The 23,321-nt window shown below is 49.5% G+C and overlaps 1 protein-coding gene across 2 annotated transcripts; it reads right to left on the bottom strand.

The window, feature by feature from the left end:
- Positions 1-323: 323 nt before the first annotated feature.
- On the bottom strand, positions 324-19,103 carry TAF1A (TATA-box binding protein associated factor, RNA polymerase I subunit A). Of its 2 annotated transcripts, XM_045861379.1 has the most exons (11): positions 18,892-19,095; positions 17,783-17,905; positions 15,882-16,051; positions 14,395-14,508; positions 12,961-13,159; positions 10,016-10,146; positions 8,890-9,048; positions 5,865-5,931; positions 4,475-4,598; positions 2,747-2,901; positions 324-677 (listed from the first exon to the last, which is right to left on the bottom strand). In XM_045861379.1, exons 2-11 carry the CDS (start codon positions 17,901-17,903, stop codon positions 565-567), a joined length of 1,353 nt encoding a protein of 450 aa, XP_045717335.1. In that variant the 5' UTR covers positions 17,904-17,905; positions 18,892-19,095; the 3' UTR covers positions 324-564. The 2 variants fall into 2 exon arrangements, 1 of the variants encoding a protein (XP_045717335.1); XR_006788194.1 differs by lacking the exon at positions 324-677 and having other exon boundaries at positions 2,764-2,901; positions 4,475-4,653; positions 18,892-19,103.
- Between the last annotated feature and the right edge of the window lie 4,218 nt (positions 19,104-23,321).

Here is a 23,321-nt window from a genome sequence, read left to right as displayed (position 1 = left end):
GCCCTCCAGAGCCACGGGCACCTCCCCCTCCCCTTCCGTGGGGCCGCCCAGCCCCACACTGCCCCGCCTCACACAGCAAGAGAAAGGGAGGCGTCCGCTCTGAACCCTCCTGTTTCCCAAGCCCCTCAACAGAACTTGGCACCCAAACATTCTTCACGACGGCAAAGCTAATGTGGGTCTTTAGAGCCTAAAAGAATCAAATTCACGGAACAGTATCACAGGTACATTTCGTTACACAAAGTCAGGCAAATTACATGCAAATAACAGAGACTGCTGTGGAGGTATATTCTCCAATTAAAGAAATAAATATTTTTATTGAAGATTATTCCTTAATAAATGCTACATATAACAGTACAAAAAAGGAAAAAACACTTATTTACAAAGAGTAGAGGTAGTGAGACTGTTTGTCCAGCTATAAATAATAGTAAACATAAATACAAAAATAAAGTTATTTTATAGCCATATAAAAAACTATCTTCTTAAAATACCCAATAAATACATTCGATAATTATCTATGGAGCTACAACGCTGTAGCCACTAATCTGAAATAACTTAAATTCAACATCAGAGTCCTGAATTTACGATACTGTATTTTTTCACCAACTTCTTTATCCGCTTCATTTTCTTCCTCAAAGCTTGATGGTCTTGTTTTGAAATATACCGAAAATATCGACAACCTAAAAAAAAAAAAGAAAAACAGTTTTAATACTGACCAAACGCTTCCGACACGTTTCTGCATTTTTAGTGCTGCTCCGATCCCGGCGCACGGGACTGTGGGACCAGAGTGCCCGGCGCCCCCGGCCCGAGGGGCCCAGGGCACGCTCACAGGGCCTGGCCAGTGGACAGCACGGCTCCCTGCCCGCGAGGACGCTTCTGACCCACCCAAGTTCAAGCGCACACGGGGGCCTGTTTCCTGCCCTGCTCCCCCCACAGCCCTAACTCGGGGGATACGCGCATTACGCACACTCATGAGTTAAACGAGCCTTCTCCAGAAGCAAACTACTGCTGACCCCTCCCTCTCAGCGCCAGTTTCCGAAGCAGCAAAAGAGGCATCTAGACCACAACAGTGAGGAAGCTCTCTGCAGAAGACCCTGACGTGACGTGAAGGATCACACACATCACAGGCTGGAATAGACCGGCCATGACCCGGTCCTTCCAGCCTGGCGAGCGGCTGGACCGCAATCATGCGGCTCTGCCGGGACGCCCAGCGCATGCGCGTCAGAAGGTCCGTTCCGGTCCTCTGCCTATTTTCTAAGTGGACTGTTTATTTTTTTTTAAGATTTTATTTATTTATTTTTAGAGAGGGAAGGGAGGGAGAAAGAGAGAGAGAGAAACATCAATGTGTGGTTGCTGGGGGCCGTGGCCTGCAACCCAGGCATGTGCCCTGACTGGGAATCGAACCTGTGACACTTTGGTTCGCAGCCCGCGCTCAATCCACTGAGCTACGCCAGCCAGGGCTGGACTGTTTAGTTGTAGCGCTGTGTGTGTGTGTGTTTAGGATAACAGCCCCTCGCCAGAGGCGTCCTCTGCAAACAGGGACAGGTGGAGGCTCCGAGGGTGGACCACTCGGCTGAAGGGACGTGGAAAGTTCGGGACGGAACTGGAAAAGGAACTGGGTCTTGGGACTCTGCCCGGACCCAGACACTTCAGGGGGCGGGCCTGGAGACCTCCAGCTCCCAGCGAGGAGGGAATCGCGGCTCACATCCCGTTTCTGCTCCTTGTTCTCCGAGTACCAGAGAGAAACCTTACGGTCACTTCCTGCCTGTTCGCCTCTTTCCTCCTGCAAAGCCAGCATCTGCGAGACCCCAGGAGCCACCTGGAACAGTCGCTGACAGTACGGACTCCAAACTGATGGAAACCTCGTCGCAAAGTGACCCGAAGACTCCCTGTAACAGACTTCGCACTCGAACAAGGACCTGCGTGCTCGCAGTCACCGCACGGCCCACGCTGCTCGCCTCTGAACGTGCTCCGTCCGCAGCCTCACCCACACGCCGCGGTGCAGAGCAAGCGAGGGTGCGAACAGGCTACGTGCTCCGCACAGGAAGCACCGGCTTCCCTGGCTTGCGCAGCATTCTTAAATTACTAGGAGAGAGACTTCTTCTTAAGTGAAAATGCTTCATCCTTGCAGGCACAGGTAAATAAATACAATACAAAGCTGTTATGAAACATTAAGGCCAGTAAAGCCCATTTCCCTGGATCTAATACAGCAGACGACCCCAGGAGACCTTGTGCACAGCACAGCCAACGGCCGTTGGCTGCGGAAGCAGCCTGCACCTCTGTCCTCCCGGCCCTGCGGGCGCTCGAGTCAGAGCTGAGCGCCAACCGCAGCCAACGGCACAGCACCCCTGCTGCTCACACACACACGGGGCTTCCCACCCACGGACGGCCTGGCCCCTGCCCAGGACTCTTCTGTCTGTCCACCAGTTTCTCTACGCAGCAGCTGTTTCTCTAGCATCTAACGTCCACATGTCCTGCACTAGGTGCGCTGCCAGACGGACGGATGGTTGCACTCTGTGATCTCAAAGTCCTCCCAAGGCGACGTCCCGAGGACATGACGGCAGAGACACGCACCAACGTCCCGAGGACGAGACGACAGAGACACGCACCAACGTCCCGAGGACGAGACGACAGAGACACGCACCAACGTCCCGAGGACGAGACGACAGAGACACGCACCAACGTCCCGAGGACGAGACGACAGAGACACGCACCAACGTCCCGAGGACATGACGACAGAGACACGCACCTCTGCCCAGCAGCGTGCCCGCCACGAAGGCTTTCTCCTGAGCCAGAGCTCTGTCCTCCGTCCAGTCGCCTCTCGCCCGGAAGGAGCTGAAGTGAAAGCCGGGCCACCAGTTCTTCCTGGAAGTCCACTGCTCGAGCACCCAGGCGAGATGGTTTCTGGGAAAGGAAACGCCAGGCACAAGGTCAAGGACGGAGACAGAGCTCCACGGCCAGGACATGACCTCGAGAGTCTGCGGAGCGACGACAAGAAGACGTCTCCCAGCCCCCGTCTGGGCCCGGCCTCCACAGAGCACAGGCCGGAGTGAGCTCTGCCAGCTGTCTGTCTGCTTGCCTGCCTGTCTGTCTCCGGGTCCCACTGCAGCTTGGCTGAGCAGCCAGTCAGCTGAGCGCCTGGGCAACAGCACGGGCCACAAAGTCCAGGTCCTGGGCACCCACCTCAGACCCCCCACGCTCCCTCCGCCGGGTGGCCCTGGCCACGCGCACGCGGGCGCACCTCTCAGAGCTGCGTGGGTCCCCCGAGGGGAGGGTGTGACCGGCACCACCTCGCAGCACTGTCACCGGGGTTACCTGGGCCGGAGGTGTGGCGGCCTCAGACAGAGCCCTTGGCATGCTCTCTGGCGCATGGTACATGTTCCCTAAATGTTAGCCTTTATTAGTAATTAAAAGTTACTTCAAAACCTTATTTTAAATTACACGTTACAGAAAATTACCGTCCACATTCAGATGCCGTTACCACCCACATGCACGAACACACAGGGTCGACAGCCGCACTGGCCAATGCCGAGTGCTCGTCAGTCACCGGACTGAGCCAACACATACTGGGGACCCACCCGGCAGAGCTCCCAGGGTCAAACAAGGGACGGCACAGCCCTCGGCCTCCAAGAACTCTGTGGTCAGCAGGGGTTCAGACAGGGCGTTAGGCCTGTGAAACGGCTTACTGTGGGCACATCAACACATCACACCAGAAACATTTTATAATCGGCTCGGTTCTGACTCCAGGGTCGGGTCAGATCTGAGGCCTGAAACCCATTCCCACCGATAACGAACTTCCTAACCAACTAAAAATGGATACAATTGGAAAAAAACTTTTTTCATATCCTTTCTTCTCACCAAGTGAAAACGACAAGTTCTGCCTTGTCGTTTGGTACCGGGAGTAATGGTACCAGGAGTGGTACCATCAGTACTAGTGCCACCCTTTTCCTGAAACGTGGCACCAGGGGCATCGTGATCAGAGGTGTCACCTCAGACGCCCAGCTCGAGGTGCACCCACCTGGTCAGTGTCCTCCGGATACAACCCGCGATGGTCTCTGGAGGCCCCGCATCCACTGGGAGCAGCTCGGGAAGCGGCTGGGGGGAGAGCTGCCCCCCGAGACCCGAGGCCGTGACGACACGCGGACCCCAACGAGCTTCCCGGGGGCCTCGCAGGGTGGGAGGGGCCCGTCCGTCCTCCCTCCCAACTGGAAAACCCACACCTTCCCTAGCAGTGTGGCGGGGCCGACTTTGCTAGCGTAGAAAAATCTTGACAGAATTGCGCAGGTCGTACTTGTGACTTGGTGCGTGCTTGCTTCCGAGGGACTCGGAAGACAGCAGCAGCGCCCACAGCTCGAGACACCCAAACCCACGGGCAGAGGACGCTACCTGAAAACTGACATCGACGTCAGCGGTAATTCTGGGAAACGTGACTGATGCTGATGCAGTGATAAACAAACGCTGTGTGTCTCTTACTCACCCCGTTAAGGTCTGTCTGAGACACTTTGCCAAGTACTGCCAAGCGGTCCTGTTCTTAGTGCACCCCGCGAAATCCAGGACACCGAACAGCACCTCCAGGCCCAGCTTGCGGTGCTCCTCTCGCTCTGTAACGGTCACAGTGATTAGGGGCGGCACCGCAAGGCACGGGAGCGCGCAGAGCTGAAACAATACATCCGGTCGGTGAACGCTGCTGAAGCATGAGCCCTCCAGGTCGGTTAACGGACTACTCCAGTCCCCTGCCTCCTACGCTCCGGTGGTGAATCCGAAAAGCTCAGTAATTCAGTCCACGCTCCTCCAGTTGGAGTGCCGAGTCTGATCTCCACGCGGGTTGCACTGCTGAACCCGTGAGTCAGGGTGGTCAGCGCACCCCTATGCCCACAGTCCAAACTCCCTAACTGCTATTTTAAGATTTTATTTATTCGCTTTGAGAGAGAGGGAAAGGGAAGGAGGAAGAGAGGGAGAGAAACATTGATGTGTGAGAGGTACATCGACTGGTTGCCTCTCACACAGTCCCAACTGGGGGCCTGGCCCGCAACCCCGGCATGTGCCCTGACTGGGAATCGAACCAGGGACCTTTCCGTTCACAGGCTGGCGCTCCGTCCACTGAGCCACCCCAGCCAGGGTCCACGTCTACCTTTTGAGTCCCCAAACACTTAACTACGAATGGCCTACTATTAACCAGAAGCTGTACCAATAACACACATTTTGTCTGTTCTATGTATTATATCCTGTGTTCTTACAGCACAGCAAGCTAGAGAAAAGAAAATACTATTAAACATAAGGAAGAGAAAATGCTTTTACAGGAGTCACTGAAAAAACTCCGAGTATCAGTGGACCCACAGAGTTCGAGCCCATGTTGTCCAAGGGCCCACTGCACCCAGCGAGGGCACCATTCGAAGAAGCCGCCCCGCTCGGGCAGTTCCCGCGCGTCCCCTCCCTGGGCGGAGGCACCGGCACAGGCTCAGCGCCGGTCGGCTCGGGCTGCTTTCCCCCCAGAGAGGACATGGCTCGTCCACACGGAGCCGCGGCGCAGCAGTGGTTATAAACGAGGCAGACCACACAAAGGAAAGCCCTTTCTCTCCTGCTGACTGTGGCCCGACGTCCTACAGCAGGAGTCAGCGAACTGTCCTGCGACGGGCCAGACGGTAAATATGTAAGCTCTGAGCCACGGGGTTTCTGTCACGACTAAGGGGCTCTGCTGCCCTGAGCAGAAGCAGCCGCGGCCGACGCGCCAGTGAGTGGGCGTGGCTGTGCGCCAGTGGAACCCGATTCACAGGACAGGTGGGTGGGGGTCTGCTGGCACCCCCGCCACCCCCACCCCAGTCCACAGCCTGGCTACAGCAAAGAGATTTAAAACACATGTGACTTACCTGATTTCCTCAGTAATCTATGGAATTCTAACATCAGCTTATGAGATGGTACAATCTGATACAAAATCTGAAAGAAAGAGTAATTTTGTCAAATTCACACATGCAAAAGGCACTTCTCAAATTTCAGCTTACTCTCCAATAAAGTTCTTACCGTCAAACAGACCCTCAGTGAATGACTCACAGGCTTCACACATGCTCTGCTTCTATCCAGTTCCAATCTGGGTATAGAAAGTGTTCTACCTACAGCTGTTTTTTTAAAAAAATCCCCGATAACAACCAGATAATCAGAGGAGGGGTGAAGAATGTGGAAATTCTTTTATTTTCTCCTCATGTGTTTTTTATGCTGTCTACTACACTTACAGATGTAATTTCTTTTGGAAGCCAGGACGGAGGAGATGCAGGGGGAGGTCGGCACCACGCAGAGCGGCCGCGTGACGCGTGCTGGTCACGGAGACGCGCGAGGCCGCGCTCTGGGACGCGGCGCGGCAGGGACACGTGAGGACGTGTTTTCACAGCCGCTCCACACAACAGAGAGACACTAAAGGTGTTTCCTCTCAGAAACAGAAAGGACTATTTTTGTTTATATGCTAAAAACAGAATTTAAAGTAAAATTCTATTTCTCATCCTAACACATTTAAATACTAAAAATGAATTCATTCCCTCTGCTTGCTGAGATTCTTTGACTTTACACTGATATAATTTCCTTTAAAACAAAAAGTAACTCTTTAAATTTTTTTCTTCTAAACAGCTTTTTAAAAGGAGATCAATCAAGATCAATATACCAATAACTGAGAATATTATTAAAACTTGGTTCTTACAAAATCACATTAAGTCTTATATATAGAATTCTATATATGGTTGAATTCACTTAGGTTGTTCAAAAACCTTTTGTTTAAATATAGTATGTAATAGACATGTTACAAGTTATGAGTGTGTCATTCAATAAATATTTACAAAGCTATACACACTTATGTAATCAGCAAGCAGACCAAGAAAACAGAACATCACCAGAACTCCAGAAATCTTTTGTCAGTTTTACAAAATTCTTAGACATGAGCTCTTCAAACGCTGGCTTCTGTCTGTCTGTGCGCGTCTGACTGTCGGCTTTGGCCCCGTTCCCTCTCGCCCCCCGCCCCCCCACCCCCGCAGTGCCCCTCCCACGGCGCCAACCGAGCCGGACCTTCGCGCCGAGTCCTTCACACACTCCCCTGGTCCTTCTCGTCCTTTTTCCCTGTCCATGCGTCACCCTGGTGTGTTCCATGCAGCTCATCAACCCTTTCTTCTGTTACGTGCAACCGCTAGTGAACTCACCACTGAGTTCTTAACTTCAAACGCTGCAGCTTCCAGAAGGAAAAACCGAGTTTCTCCAAGCCCGCCTGGTCTGGAAGGCAAGGCCGCGTCCAACACAGCTCCTTTCTGTCGGACACACACGGTCGGCTGGTTTTCCAGAGAGTGGCCGACGCAGGTTGGGGGGAAAGGACGGTCTTTCCCACAAACACGGCTGCAACCATCGCACAAAAAACAACGGACCTTGATCCTGCCCCCCGCTGCACCAACAACTCCGCTGAAAAACCATACATCTAAGCATAAACCGTAACGCTTCTAGCACCCAGCACAGAAGAGAACCTTCATGAGCTTGGGTAGGCAAAGATTTCTGAGACAAAAAGTACTAGTCATTAAAAAGTAATTAGAAAAGAAACATGCATTAACTATACTTTGTCAAAATAATAAATAATGTTTTAAATAAGACATAGAAATATCCAACTGGCATATTAAAAAGATGCTCCGCAGCTATTAGGGAATTAGTCATTAGGGAAATGCAGACTGAAACCACAAAGAGACACCACCACAACATAGAGTGGCTATAATTCAAAAAGAGTGACAAAACCTAGTGTTGGCAAAGATGTGGAGAAACTGGTCTTTTGTCTACTGACAATGAGAAGGTCAATGGTACAGTCACTTCAGAAAATAGTCGGGCAGTTTCTTAAGTGGTCACACATATACTTCCTGGCAAGTCCGCTCTTAGGCAGATACCCAAGAAAAGCGAAAATATATCTGCACGCAAAGACTTCTACATGAGTGTTCGTAGCAGCATTCCTGATAGCCACGAGTGAAAAAAAACAACGTCCACCAAAGAGAGAATGTATGAAATGGAATTCTACTCAGCAATAATGAGGAACAAGTACTTGGACACTAGCACAGATGAATCTCAAAAACCTTACACTGAGCAAGAAAAGCCAGGCGAGAAAGGAGTGCACCCGGTACGACTGCACTTCCGTGACATTCTAGAAGGGGCCGATCCAGTCGGTGGGGGCAGAAAGCCCACCGAACAGATCAGGCAGGAAGGGGCTGCCTGGGGCCCGGAGGGGGTGGACCAGCCGCAGAGCAAACTACGGGACTTTCCAGACGGTCGGAAATGCTCCGAGTTTTGGGTATCGTGGTGGTTACGTGGGTGCATGTATTTGTTCAAGTGCCTCTAAGCGTACACTTAGAATACGTGTGTTATTGCACATAAACTTCACTACCGGTGACTTTTAAACAAACAGCGATGCGGGACGTTCCGAGCGCTGCAGCGCCGACGAAAGCTGGACAGCGTGAACTGACACACTCCCACGCGGACCCCCGGCCCCGTCGGAACGCTGACCGGACCCCCAATCCCCATCCCAGCTGACGACCCCGCCCCGCCGAACACTGACCAGACCCTCAATCCCCATCCGAACGCTGACCAGATCCCCAGCACCGGCGGAACGCGGACTGGAAGTCCCCCGGCCCCGTCGTAACGCTAACCGGAAGTCCCCCGGCCCCAGCGGAACGCGGACCGGAAGTCCCCCAGCCCCGCTGGAACGCGAACCGGAAGTCCCCCGGCCCCGGCGGAAAGCGAACCGGAAGTCCCCCGGCCCCGCTGGAACACGGGCCGGAAGTCCCCCAGCCCCGCTGGAACGCGGACTGGAAGTCCCCCGGCCCCGTCGTAACGCTAACCGGAAGTCCCCCAGCCCCGGCGGAACGCGGACCGGAAGTCCCATACCCTCAGCACACTGATCAGCTGCTCCCTGGGAGCCTTCTGCCTCTTCAGGAAGCCGTACAAGTACACGTGCGCGTTCGGGTTCGACGGGAACTTCTCGTCGTAGGCGTAATTCGTGAGGACCTCGCGGGCTCCTTCGCGGTCCCCGTAGAACTCCAGCATCTGCGGAACAAGACGCACTCCCTCAGCGGCCCCTGTAACACCACGGCTGCGTGAGGGGTGACGCCCAGCTCACTGACGGGTGCCAGGGTGTCACGGGGCTGGAGGACAGCCTCTGCCGCCTGGGGCCGGGAGGCAGGCCGGCCTCCGCTCCCACCGGCGCAGTGCCCCCACCACAACCTCTACGGGGCACAGACGTCACCCACGACCCAGGCCCACGTGGGTCCCTGCTCTTTCCCTGTCGTACCCTGTTCCTGAGAAGCGCAGCAACCACACCGAAGCGCTGTCCTGTGAGCAGCGCAGCGCTCGACGGGGAGCGTGTGACAACGGAGGACCTCAGGCCGTCCGGGACTGCAGCCACAGAAGGCGGGCGCGGCAGCTGCTGCTCCTCTCACCTCACCCCACCCGTCCCGGGAACTCCCAGACCCACCAGCATTTGGGTGCACGGATCATCTTCCGACAACCCCATCATCATCATCGCTTCAGCACCGTGAACCGTGCAAAAGGCAAACTGTTTAGACAGTTTATTCCCAGCGCCCAGAGCCAAGGCCCCTCCGCTGCTTCACAATGACCGAGCAACCGGACATCCCCACGGACGTCCTCAAAGCCGTCCTCCATCCCACACACTGTGACCTAATTTCGGATCTCTGTCTCCTTCCCACTCCACTCCACCCCATCGGATCATAAACGATCCTTCTGCATTTCCTTCAAGCTCAGGAAGGATAACACAGAGTTGACATTTACAACAAGATCACTATTTATTGTACAAATACTTGGCTATAACACATTATCCAGTGGTAAAAATAAACACAAAGTCACATTTACAGAATACTACTATGGACAAAAGTTATTCAGACCAAAAAAGATACATCTTATTTTTTAAACAATTTTTAAGCATTTTAGTTTCCTTCTGATCCATAGAGATAAGGCCTAAATGAAACTCATAAAACTTCATGAAAAGTCTACTCACCTCCACATAACTCTTCACAAAGGGGTCCCAGACTCCAGGAACCTGAATGAGCGAACGGAAGTCCGTGGAGGTCTTCCAGCTGTGGTCGAGCATGCTCTGCGACGCGGCGCTGTAGGCGTAATCATCCTGGTCTGCTCGAAGACAGAGGGTTTTGAGAGTCATCCAGTGTCACAGACTCCCGCCGAATCAGCCATCAGCAACTGCCCACGGGAAAAGCTCAGGACCTGAGGGCTCTGCTGGTGAATTATAACAAATAAAGAGTAACACTAACTCTTCAAAACCTCATCCCCCTAAAAAAGGTAACAGCAATGGATGCATAGCTCTGTGTGCATGTCCTACAAAGCACCCAACTGTACGCTTTTAGTGGGTGAACTGTAGTCAGAATCACATCTCGGTTTTCAATAAAGCTGTCTTTTTAAAAAAATATGCGAGGTCACCACACCTTACAACCTGGGCGACATGAAAAATCTGGCAGTAGCGTATATTAGAGAGATTACAGGCAAAAGAAAACCCTGATGAGACTCCCCGTGGAATGTGAATCGGAAACCACCTTGGAAAGGGTTCAGCCTATTCTACACTGAAGCTGAAAATGCACATACCCCGTGACAACGATTCTACTTCTGGAAACATACACCTATGGGGAACAGTATACATGCCCGAAAATTTGAGGCGTTATCCATAGTAGCCAAAAACTGCTAATCACCTACATGACCATCAATATACAGAAGGAATAAACTGTATGACCGTCATACAATGAAATGTTTTAAAAACGAATGTTAAACAAAATGCACAAACAGGACACTGGGAGGCAGGCCGCCCTCACTGCATGGCCTACAGACACGCCCCAGAGTGGGCAGTGTTGTGAAAAGCAAGGGCGTGGCTGCAAGGAAAGCCAGGACAGGATTCCCGGAGACAGGACGGGGGGGGCCTTCTGCAGAGTGTGCTCCTGAATCCGGGTGGGGATTACATGGACGTTTGTTTCAGAATTGTTCATTCCGTCACACATCTGTTTTATACACTTTTTCTGTAAACGTCAGGTCCTCAAATGACACCCTGCATTCAACGCCGTTCCATTACAGTGTTGATGACATGCCACAGGAACTCAACTCTTGTTCACGTCAATCAGCCCAGGGTAAAACTGGGTTTGCTACCTGTCATTTCACTGAAGTCACAGCACCTGTATCAACAGCGTTAAGTGGGGACTTTCTGCATGTCATATTTCACAGTCTTACAGTTCTAAAAAGAAAGTTACTCAGTCTTTCAAAAGCAGTAGCTAAGAGAAGACCAAAGCACTTTGGGGGACCACTGCTACTTTTTAGCCAATAAGTAACCCTCGCCAAAAAAAAAGAGAGACCTCCCTGGTGGACCACCGAATGAATACCAACGCAGACGGGAAATGAGGTGGTAGGGGAAAGTAGGCAAGGAATGACAGAGAAAACATGTTAAAGACAAAGGCAGATCCCCGAGGAAGCATGAGCTGGGTGGAACCCAGCTGGGTGGAAGGGGGTCCCCAGTCACAAGCGCATCAAACCCAACCAGGGCGGCCCAGGAGCCACGGGGACCTGTTCCCAGCCAGCTGGGGGCAGACACCCACGTGTTTCGTTCTGACGAGCTTGGCTACATGAACCCAGCCCAAACTTGGCTCTGTTACACAGGCACCTGAGGTCGGGAGTCACCCGAGGAGCTCCACGCGTCATCCCGTCCTCACCCCCTGCCGCCCCAGGACACCGCACCAGCCGCAGGGAGGTGCTGAGTCACTGGTCCGTGGAGGGGGCCTGAGGCAGGCCAGGTCCCAGCTGCTTTCACTGTCAAATATTTACTTCGGTTCTGCCTGACCGTGTGTAAGAAGTAAACATTGACTTTAAAACTTACCTAGCCAACATCAGCAAGCCTTTAAAAAATATCGCAGCAGGCGTTATGGCAAGTTAACTAAAGAGAGAGAGGACAGATGTGTGACCTCAAAAGACAGACTGCTGTAGACTAGGAGATACACAGGACAGAACTCAGAACAATGAGGAAGCAAGAGACGAAGAACCAAACGATACAGGCTGGACATGGGGCCACCCTAAGAGGGTGAAGGGATGAGAACACGGGTCCAGGGAGTGCGGAGGGCAGAGGGCATTCTGGGTAAGGAGACTGCACAGAGCCCTTCCCAGGTTACTGGGATGCAGGGGGCAGTTCAGAAGTATCTTGGGAGAGGGAGAAACTAGGGAGAGGGAAGGGAATCTTGAGGTTAGCAAAAGCCGGGACCCAAGACCAAGGCAGCACTGCTCATCTCAGAAGCCTCACCAGGAAGCGCTGCTCAGCCCACAGGACATGGTCGGCACCAGGTCTGAGACCTGGCGCAGGAGGAGAACGTAACAAGAACGGGGTTAACCCCAGAGCAGCGACCGAGACACACCAAACAACAGAGAGAAAGCACAGGGAGCCCACAGCTCCAAAGATGACAAACGGGCTGGCACAGGGCACCTCCCCACGGAAACGGTCAGAGCAGGGGACTCCGTGTGAGGACACACAGTCAGTCAATCAAGAAAACCGTCTATTACAACCTCTGTGCAGAGTGGAACGACTTCACCTTGCGCTGTACTGTAGACAGAGTATTCTGAGAAACAACACAGTAAAACGCACTAAACCCCATTCTAAACCCACGAGAAACACTGAGTACATGCAATAATGCCTGCTGACAAAAATGATCATCCTTCTCGGAATTATGTTTAAAAAAAGCAATGCATCTAAAATGGTCAACTTAATTTGTGTGATTTTTGTCTGAGAGTTCCCTGATCCATCAGACACGTAAAGGATGATGATCAAGAATTTTACATCCGTGGAAATGTCTGTTCTCGGGAGTCTCTGGGAAAAGCTCGGCGGGGGGACTGGGTGCCCCCCTCCCCCAGAGCCCGTGACTCAGCCGCATGGCCACAGGGAAAGCTCGCTCGGACACTCACCGAGCCGGGACAGCTCCACCTTCTTCTCTGACCAGGTGTAGTACCGCAGCAGCCCTTTGTAGGCCTGGACCAGGCTGATCAGCACCTCCTGGGAAGCGGACTTGTCACCGTAGCGCCATGTCTCCGCCTGGCTGAGGTTTCTGCTGGCGTCGTCAAGCAGCCCGTGGTGCACGAGGTACAGCGCGTGCTGCAAGGAGATCTGCAAGGGCAATGAGGAAAGGCCCTTGACCTTCAGGTCCTTACACAGCCATTCGTCAGAAAGTTTGGTCAACACGTGGTACTTGCTGGGCTGAGACCTTGCTAGCACACCAGTGATCCTACAACACTGTCCCTGTCATCAAAAGTTTCAATCTGCCCCGGCTGGTGTGGCTCAGTGGATTGAGTGCCGGCCTGCAAACCAAAGGGTTGCTGGTTCGATCCCTGGTCAGGGCACATGCCTGGGTTGTGGGCCGGGTCCCCCGTTGGGGGCACTCAAGAAACAACCACACACTGATGTTTCTCTCCCTCTCTTTCTCCCTCCCTTCCCCACTCCCAAAAATAAATAAAATATATATATATATATTATTTTTTTAATTTCAATCTAGCCAAGAGGAAACACAGCGGAAACAACACGACGTGAATGAGAAATTATGTAAGCTCACAGAGAGAAGGCAGCAGGATCCAGGGGAAAGAACCTTGGCTCTGCAGACAGTGTCCTGGCTCGGACGCTACGCAAAAGCCACGCAAATAGAAGGCACAGGGTGGCTGCCGAGGGCTGAGGGCGGTCCAAGGGCACGAAGGCCCACTATGAGACGAGCAAGTACCGGGGACCGACGGTGCGGTAGGCTAACCGCAGCTGATGATGCTGAACTGCACACTCCACAGCTGCGGTGAGAGCAGAGCTTCGATGTTCTCCGCGTCACACCCCCAACAGAAGGGTGATCATGTGCGGTGAAGGGCGCGCCCATCACCTTATTGCGCTAACTCTCACACTGTCCTGCAGCAAAGCATTGCACTGTACCCAGTAAACTTATGCAACGTTATATGTCGATTACACCTCAATAAAGTGGGGGAAAATGTTTTCACGTACTCAAATTCCCAATCTGTTTAGCTCTACCCTTTCCCAAAAGCGCCAATTCCTAGAGAGCTCAGAGGACTTAGGCAAAGGGTGAGGACGTGGCCCATCGCCATACCGCACACAGGTGCCATCTCCGAAAAACGGGTTCTGGTGCCAGAGACACACACAGCAGACGGCATTTCACTCGGAGAGCAAGGCAGGGAGTGGAAATGCAGAAGTATACAGTCCTCACAACACCGCTTCCTTTCCGGGTCTCTTATTCACCCGGGAGCCTTACCTTTCCGTCCCTGCCTTTCGCCCACTCCCTCTCACCACCGGGACCAGCGACTCTGCCGCCAGAGCGCCGCGCAGGCGCAGTCACGGAGCCGCATCCTCACCTTTAAGTAATTCATCACGCCGATATTCTTCATCCTGTCAGCAAAGGCGCTGAAAGTCTCCACGTTGCTTTTGGGATGGTAATAGAGAATTTCACTTCCGAGTTTCCAAATAATCTGTCAAAACAGAAATTACTAACAAAAATGTAAAATCCATGCTTTAACCAATGTCTAAGAAAAGCACTTTTTCGTGATTACAACACTAAAGAGCAACCCGTAATTTCCTTTCCTCCACACCACTCCCACCAGCATTGTACTGCGCTTCACACAGCGAGACTAACATTGTATCACACGTGACACAATCTTTCCCAGCAACTGAATCAAAGTTCCAGATAACTCTAACAGTGCCATTTTTAACTTAGTAGTCTAAAAAGGTGGGCAATTAAGATACACACTGATGATAAAAATTTTTAACCAGGAAGAAAATAAAAAAACTTGGGTTCTATTAATATTGCTTCTTCATTGCTCTTGGTCTCGTCTTTATTATCTGCAAACCAAGGGCCACAGACTAGACACTGCCTGCGACCTCAACCAGCTTCATTAGCACCGACTCTATGTAATTTAGATGGAGAACTCCAATTTGAGAACTGTTATCAGCCACAGACAAATGTTGATGAGATATATTTTCTCCCCAGGGCAGCAAAACTTTGGTGACAGAGACTGGAGCTCTTCTTTTTCATGGAAATGAGAGAGAGAGACATCAGGGCCACGGGTGCAGGACTGGGAATCTCTAGCACAGAGACGAAAGATAAGGCTGTGAAAGGGACAGCGATCGCCCGAGTGAGTTCGGGTGCAGAAGACTAAGGCCTGAGTGCTGGCCCAGGAAGAGGAGCAGCGAGAGGGGGAGCCAGAGGAGCGGCCAGCGAGGCAGGAGAGGAAACGGAGGGAGCCTCGTGTCCTGGAAGCCAGGTGCCAGTGCATCACACAGGAGGCGATGACCTCCGGCCAACAGGTCGAGTTCGGTGAGCACTAGAACCGCCACTGGATTTAGCAACACGGAGAACCGCTGACCTTGACAGAGCCTTTGGGGAAATGGGGACCCTGGAGGTCGGGGAGGCCTAACTGGACAGTGTTTGGAGAGAACAGGTTCACACACACTCTTTCAAGGAGCTCTGCTGAGCGGGAGAGTGGAAAAACGGAGCAGAGCCGATGGAGGAAGAGGGGTCAGAATGATTTTAAGACGGATAAGTAACCTGTTTCCCTTCATCCTAGAGAGAGGGGAAAATAATCACAAGGGGGAAAATGAATTATCAGGATAAATAAATCAGTGTTAGGGAAATCTGAGAATTCAGAATTCAAACTATCTTTAGTCTCCTTTAAAATCACAGTAAGTAATAAGAGTGTGCAAAATAATGTCCCAATACAAACGCTCCGTCTAAAAATACTTTTAAATCAATTTGAGACCCTATAACAGCTGTTCCGGGTGGAGCTCAGGAGGCTGAAACGCCCAAACACCGGTGATCCCTCCAGCGGACTCACACCTCACTGACCTCGGGCGCAGCCTGCCTTTTGTTGCTGTCTGAGTCCTCCAAGATCTGAAAGTAACTGTGCATGTATTCGGCCGCTCGCTGCCACTGGTGCTTCAGCAGAGCTTCCTGGATGAAGCTTAAACAGGCGCTTGTTGTCTGAGCAAACTCCTTCTGCTTTCTCCCTCCAGTCGCTACAAAGGTTAAAGAGTAGAGTCTTTAAACCTTGTGCATTAATTAGCAGAAATAAGAGAAGAAAGAAATTATTATTGCTCCAACACTCACTATGCCAGAGGCTCTATGCCAGGAACTTAACATGTTATCTTATTGTTTTTCTCATATATTTCAGTCATTAAAAGTCTGAGCTCTGAGCACTGGTGGGTGTGGCTCAGAGGACTGAGTGCTGGCTTGTGAATCGAAAGGTTGCTGGTTTGATTCCTGGTCAGAGCACAAGCCTGGGTTGTAGACCAAGACCCCAGATGGGGGCGTGTGAGAGAGGCAACCACACACTGATGTTTCTCTCCCTCGCTTTCACCCCCCTTCCCCTCTAAATACAAAATAAAATCTAAAAAAAAAAAAATTATGGGCTTTGAGATAGATGTGGCTTTGACTCCTGAGACCAGCACTTAAAGACCTATTTGAGATTCTGTTTCCTCACCTTGAAAATGCCTAGCCAAAGAATTACTGAGGACGTACTGATACAATTACAGGAGATGAGATTTAGATCAAAAGATAAAGAAATAGGAGCTAAAGTCTAGATAGAACTAAGGGGAAAGCAGTGTTTGAAACCTTGCTTCCCAGTAACTGTCTCAGTTTGGGCTCAAATAAACTCTTCTAAAAGCTCTTTACAGTTCTGGATGTTTCTTATGTCAACAACAACTTCAGATTGAAGCTACCATTACATAAGTGTGCTGCACTGCAAAGAAATGAGTCATTTTCACTTGTAAGTTAGCATTTTACTAGGGGCTAATTATTTTCAAATACCCTGTTTTCTCTTTCTAAGTTTGGATACTTTAGGACACAGAACGTTAAAGAAAAAAGGAACTAAAGATGATCTTATAAAGGAAACTAATTTGCACAAGGTCAAAGGTTAGGACACGTGGGCGACTCACAGGTTTTCTTCACCCTTCACCCCATGACCTATGTTATTTTACTAGAAAGAGTAACTGCTCTGTATTTACAGAGCCTGGTACTGGGACTCCCGCTGAACATGTTCTCAATCTGGTACCTTTTCTTTTCCATTTAATTAATTTTTTTTTCCTCTCTCATCAAGCAAGAAAAAAAACCCCACCTATAACCCATCAGCCATGAAAGGGGGGTGGGGAGAGAGGGTCAAGTTAAGAAAGAGGAATTTGCGGGCAATCAGGAAAGTGCTGGTTCAAATGCATTCCCTGAACCACACCGTCCAGCAGGCCAACACACAGATCATCACTTCTTTTACATGTCCTTATACGGGGTTTATCCCAGAGAACCGTGTTTATAGTCACATCAGATGGAAATGGGAGGAAATTTCCCGCTTTCAAAATCTGTTCTAGACTAATTCTATCAGGAATTATTTCAATGCAATTCAACAGCAACTTCTTGAAAATACCTCCTAGGTACATACTCCTCGATGCTAGAGATCACATCTTCATCTACATAGCCCCACCAGTTAGCCAATGCCAGGGATGTAATAAGCTCTCAGAAAAAAAAAAAAAGTGTTATGTACCATAATATAGACTGTTATCAATTGGAAGGAAAAGAATTCTAAAAGAAATAAGAGAAGAACCTACTTTTTAATTATTTCTTTTTGGCTACAGCATACGAAACCCTCATGTATCTTACTGCTATCCTGAAAAGTGAACCACCCTGGTTCTTCATTTTGTGTCCACACTAAACCTGATCTCTTGCGCTGAAGGCAAACGGTGGTACGCTGTCTCACTTACCCACACTCTCTACAAGCTTTTGCAGCCACGGAAAATGCATTCCTGAACCGGAGCCCACTCTCAGTTCCCCTGGGCCATCCTCCGTCCTGGGCCTTAGCAAGTCTTCGCTGAAATCACTCATACCTGTTTCAAAATGAGAATATCAGTCACTTTCTGCGCATCTCAATCCACAGCCTTCTGAGGTATACAGAAAGACAGATGTTTTTAAATCTAGTGTACATTACCTGATCAGCAAAATTAATTGTACTGGTAGTTCCTTCAAAAAACAAATGTATGTCAGCAACAGCCAAAATAAATGATCCATTCAAAAAAGACAAATGTTACATTTCAAGAAAACACAACGATAAGTATGTCCTCTTGCTTTAAAACAGTAACGAAAAGAAAACCCAACTCAAGTCTAGAGAAACAGCAAAATAATGCAAAATAACAAAACAGTACAATGATAATAGTAATACTAGCTACAATTTACTGGCCCTTCTATATCCACCAGGCACATAAATCACCTAATTTAATCCGTACAGACATCCTATGATTTTCTTCCATTTTCATGCTGAAAAAACAGAAGGGTTTAGGGAGGTAATGTCACCCGGCCCAACCTCAGCAAGGTGAGGACAATATTCTATGTCCGACGGTTCACTACAGTATAGGTCCTGCTGAAACTGCCTTCCCTGTTCTCCACAATCCTACACCGCTACCCTCGTTCGGGACACCTCCAAGTTGGGTCTAGGTTACTGCATCAGCTTTGTACCTAGTGACCCTGCCTCAAATTTAGCTACTTCACATCGGAGCCAGCGTGAATCATCTAAAATCAAATTCTATGGTTAGAAGCATGGGTTTTAAATAGCACAGGAATTTAAATCCCATGCACGTGTGTTTTACGCAATGCTTAAAGAAGCCGCTCTTCGTTCCCAAATTCTCGAAAACTACAGAGGTGTCACGCATGTACCACGTTAGGCAAAGCGTTGCCACCCTGGTGCCTCCTTCTCAGAACTGGAGGAAGGGCGCATCAGGAGACAATGCCGGGACAACACGGGTGAACGCTAGCGTGCCCCTTCGGGTTCCGCTCTGACTGCCCGCAGTGACTGATGGCCCACACCCGCGGCCCCTACCTGCCCAAAGCCGGACCCCTTCCGCACCGCTAAAGCTGGGATCGTGGGTCTGGCGCGGCCGGCGCAACCACCGGAAGCGGCGTTAGCGACTGCTGCGTGTGAGCATGCGCAAAATCCGCTCCGACTCTCAGGCGGCGTGTAGACACAGCTGCGACCCTAACTTCCGCCGCGCGGACCCAGCTGCGACCCTAACTTCCGCCGCGCAGCCGTCTACGTCCCGGACTCGACCCCCACTTCCCCTAGCGCCGTTTCCCTCCGCCCTAAGTAACCCGGAAGTGACCGCGAACTGCCGCCCTCCCTTTGCGTTCGCTCCAGATTTAATCGTAGTCTATCGCAGTCGGGAAAATGGGAGGCTTTATTTGCTAATGGATGTTGGGGCGACGGGAGGGCAAGTGGATGAGGTGAAGAGTCAAAAAGCAGAATGCCACTTTAGCCCAGAATTCACCTTTAGGTTTTTGTTTGGCTGGTGGTCCAGGCAAAATAAATCTGCATAGCCTTTTACTTATTTCCTTGGAGTCACTTTTCTCTTGTATCAAAATGTAGCTTTGAATGTAGGTGACCCTTGACTACATCCCCCAAGTTTGGGCAGGAATTTTTTTCCTCTCAGCAAGGGAATCCCTGACATCAGAAGCGTTGACAAACTTCTTACGAAATAGAGGTGGAAAGTGAGATGGCTAAATGTGCAGTATTGGAAAGTGGAGCTCCAGGGAAGAGGATCCAGGAAAAGCAGAGACCGATGGAAACACAGTATCTGTGTCCAAAGTTTGGAGCGTCTATCTGAGAAAGAAGGGTCAGACTGCCTTTCCAAAGCCTCCAAGGTAACAGAGCGAGGACTAAGGAGTGGACGTTAAAGGGAAGCAGCGCTACAGTCTTTACGAGAATTGTGAAAGGCTGCACAGATCATGGCAAAGGCTGCCGCAGGAATCTTGGGAGTTTCCCCGACCCAGAAAGCGAACCGTTGAGCAGAATCCGGTATTGCAGAGCTGACTGAAGAGTCTGCTAAGAGTTTGTACAGGAATTCCTCTAAAGGCTGCAAATACTTGATTCTCTGTTGTCCTCATAAACACCATGCAGTAGCCATGAGCTTGCAAGAAAAATTCCCTCTGCTGTTGCTGTGTCCGAGGTCCCTGGCCTCACTCCAGCCTGTGCTCTGACTCTACTGTCAAATCTGATCTAGAGGACCATGGAGTTCCAAGAAGACACAAATAAAATAACACAGACATGGGTTTTCAGTCTAAAGGCTCGGTATGGCTACATTTCTTCCCTTGCCATGAAGTATAATTTCACCCAAACCAACCCAGAACTGATTTTACATGGCGAGAAATTCATGCTCTCACCAAAATGGTGAAGACATTTCTGATTTACTGTAACATTTCTTAGACAACTCTAGATAACAGTAGGGAAAAGAGAGTAAGTTCAGAACAAATATCTTTATACTTGTATGCCCTACCTACCCCTTCCCTTTCCCACAGTACAATTTTGGTAGAAAATGTGCTAGGTGAGGAGAGTAAAAATAAAATGACTATACTATATCACATCCAATGCCGTAAATAAGACAAAGAAACAGCACCACAAAAACAGTATAAAACAAAACAAAGCATGCAGAAGGCTTTCTAGACTCCGTTGTAGAAGAAAACATGCTGAGGAACAAGGACTTCCTTACAATTCCATTGAAGAACAACAATATAATTACTACATATTTTAAAGCTGGAGACTTCTTTAGAGAATATTATTTCCATGAAACCCTTCGCTCATTCCCTGCAATCTCATAAAGAACATGCTTCAGACAACCAAACGACTGGAGAGACATAGTCTATGTTACACCACAGCTAATAATACAAACAAGATTTTAAAAGGAATGTGGCAAAATGAAAGCATAAAACCAAACACAACCCTGCCTGGGTTGGCCCAGTTACTTGGAGCGCCCTCCCAATGCGCCAGGGTTTCAGGTTTGACCCAGGGTCAGGGCACCTACCAGAAGCAGCTGGTGGGTGGGTAAGTGGGTGGAGCCACAATCAATGTTTCTCTCTCTCAAATCAATAAATAAAATTTAAAAAGGAACAAAAACAGATCACATAACACAGAGAAAAATATCCAACTATATACACCTGACTTAGACTTGAGGAAAAAAAACACATATTCTCGAAGGCTCAGCTTCATTGTTTTGCCCGTTTGGCTCCCTGAGCCACCATGTTAAAAGGTCCAGGCCATCCTGCTGCAGAGAAAGGCCACGTGGAGAGAGAAGATGCAACAGCACATGGAAGAGACCACGTGGAGCCAACAGTCAGCATCTTCATTCTACACACAAGAGGAGGAGCTTCTCAGAACTCGCAGCTCAAATCAGTCACTTGTACCACAGCATGAGTGTCACCTCCAGACCACGACACTTGGAGGAGAGGAGAGCTATTCTCACTGAACTATGCGCACATTCCTGACTCACAAAACTGCGAGCAAGGAAACAGTGGTGACAAGCTGCGGGATTCTGGAGTTGTGTGTTACACCGCTGTAGATAACCGCAACAGGACATGCAAAATTTGCATCTTCCATTTTTTTCCTCCATCAGCCTTGTTACAGATTACCAGTCTATTTATGCTGTGGTCAAAAAAACAAACTTTGTGAAGTGTCAACATTTTTTTTTAACTTAAAGACTCATTTTACTGCCCTGAATAAGGGACGTTTTGGTAAATGTTCCATGGGTACTGGAAAAGAACACATGTTCTGTGGTTGTTGAGCAGTGTGTCCTATGACATCAGTGAGGTTAACGTGCATAACGGTTTTGTTCAGATCTTCTATATCATTACCAATTTTTCATAGAATAATACTGTTAGTTACTGAGATAAGGGTGTTGCCATTGCAAATTGTGTTTGTGGATTTGTCTCTTCCTTTACTTTTGTTAGCTCTTCCTTCACACAGTTTGAAGTTTTGTTACTGAGCACATAAACATTTCCGGTTCTTATGTCTTCCTGATGTAGTCATCACTGTATTGTTATGAACTATTCTTTTGTCTCTGATAACACGCTTCATCCCGAAGTGAAATTCACCAGGCAGTAATATAGTCATTGAAGCTTCTGAGTTTACAGTTTGCACGGTATATCTTTTTCCATCTTTCTACTTTCAGCCTAACTCTGTTTTTATTTTATGTGCTTCCCTCGTCAATAGGAGTTAGTTGCTTTTATGCTTTTAATCCAATCTGACCATCTCTACTTTTCATTGGTGTGTTGTATTAATTCATATCAACTGTAATAATGGATAGTGTTGAAACTGCCTCTATCATTGTGATACTGTTTCCAGTTTGTTCCACTATTTTGTGTTCCTCTGGTCTTCACTTCATGCCATTTGGGGAGTTAATCAAATGTTTTAGTATTCCATTTGAATTCTTCTGTTGCCTTTTAGCTATATCTTTTTGCATGACTGTTTAGCGGTGTTTCTAGGAATTACGATATGCATTCTTAAATTATCAACCACTTAAAGTTCCAATTGTGACACTTCACTGAAATAAAGGGGCCTTGCCACAGATAGTCCCATTTACTGCCACCCCAAGTCCTTCTGTGCTTTGTCTTATATGTTACATTTACATTCATTATTATTTTGCTTTAAACAGTCATATGTACTTGAAAGAAATTAAGAGAAGAAAAATATATGTATTGCCTTTTATATTGACCTGTGCTTTGCCATTTCCAGTGCTTTCCTTCCTTCCAGTAGTTCATCTTCAAAAACAGCTGCCAGCAATTCTTCCTATTCCTGTGTGTGGAAGGTGCTTCTCGCATTAAGAGGGAGGGTCTGTTCCTCCCACCCCTGTGCCTTGAATCTGGGCAGGTCCTCTGACTTGCTCTGATGGAAAACCATGGTAACAGTGATGCCATGCCAGTTCTACATGTAGGCCTTAAGAAGCCTTGCATTTTCTTCTTTTATTCTCCAGGAATTCAGCCAGCAAGTAAAGAAGTCTGGGCTGGGTTGCTGAACAATGAAAACCGTCTGGAGAGAGAGAGGCCTATCCCAGTCATTTCAGCCGCCACGTCTGTGCCACCAGACACATGAATGACGTTGCAGCCCCAGCCAGTCCTGCCGGCCGAATGGAGCAGCCACCACACACGTGACCTTGGCCAACAACCCTCAGGTCTGAAGAATCACCCACTGAAGTCCAGCCAAGGCGTAGAATAGGAAGAAATAATAAGAAATTATTGTTTTAAACCACTACATTTATGACATAGTAAAGGATAACTAAAACCCCGGGTCTCAGTTTCCATCAGGTGTGCCGTCTTTCATCCGGAGGAATTTTTTGTAACATTGCTTACAATGCAGACCTGTTGGTGTTGCATAATCTCAGCTTGTGTTGATCTGAAGGATATGTAGTCCCCTAAAGAGCCAGCAGAGCCAGAAACACTTGCCTAAATCAGTAGCGTGCTCTGGTCTATTACTTAACTGTGACT

The sequence above is a fragment of the Phyllostomus hastatus genome, unplaced genomic scaffold (assembly GCF_019186645.2).
Source record: "Phyllostomus hastatus isolate PE091 unplaced genomic scaffold, TTU_PhHast_1.1 phas_contig_148, whole genome shotgun sequence".
Taxonomy (NCBI): domain Eukaryota; kingdom Metazoa; phylum Chordata; class Mammalia; order Chiroptera; family Phyllostomidae; genus Phyllostomus; species Phyllostomus hastatus.
This window is presented reverse-complemented; position numbering and strand designations above follow the sequence as displayed.

Excerpts from the sequence above, each read along its gene's own strand:
- TAF1A (XM_045861379.1), bottom strand. The coding sequence starts at position 17,903 with ATGAGTGATTTCAGCGAAGACTTGCTAAGGCCCAGGACGGAGGATGGC. Across the intron at positions 10,147-12,960 it reads GGTGGAGCTGTCCCGGCTCG|ACCAGGATGATTACGCCTAC; the intron begins GTGAGTGTCCGA and ends GTCTTCGAGCAG. Across the intron at positions 5,932-8,889 it reads AGCTGATCAGTGTGCTGAGG|ATTTTGTATCAGATTGTACC; the intron begins GTATGGGACTTC and ends TCTTTCTTTCAG.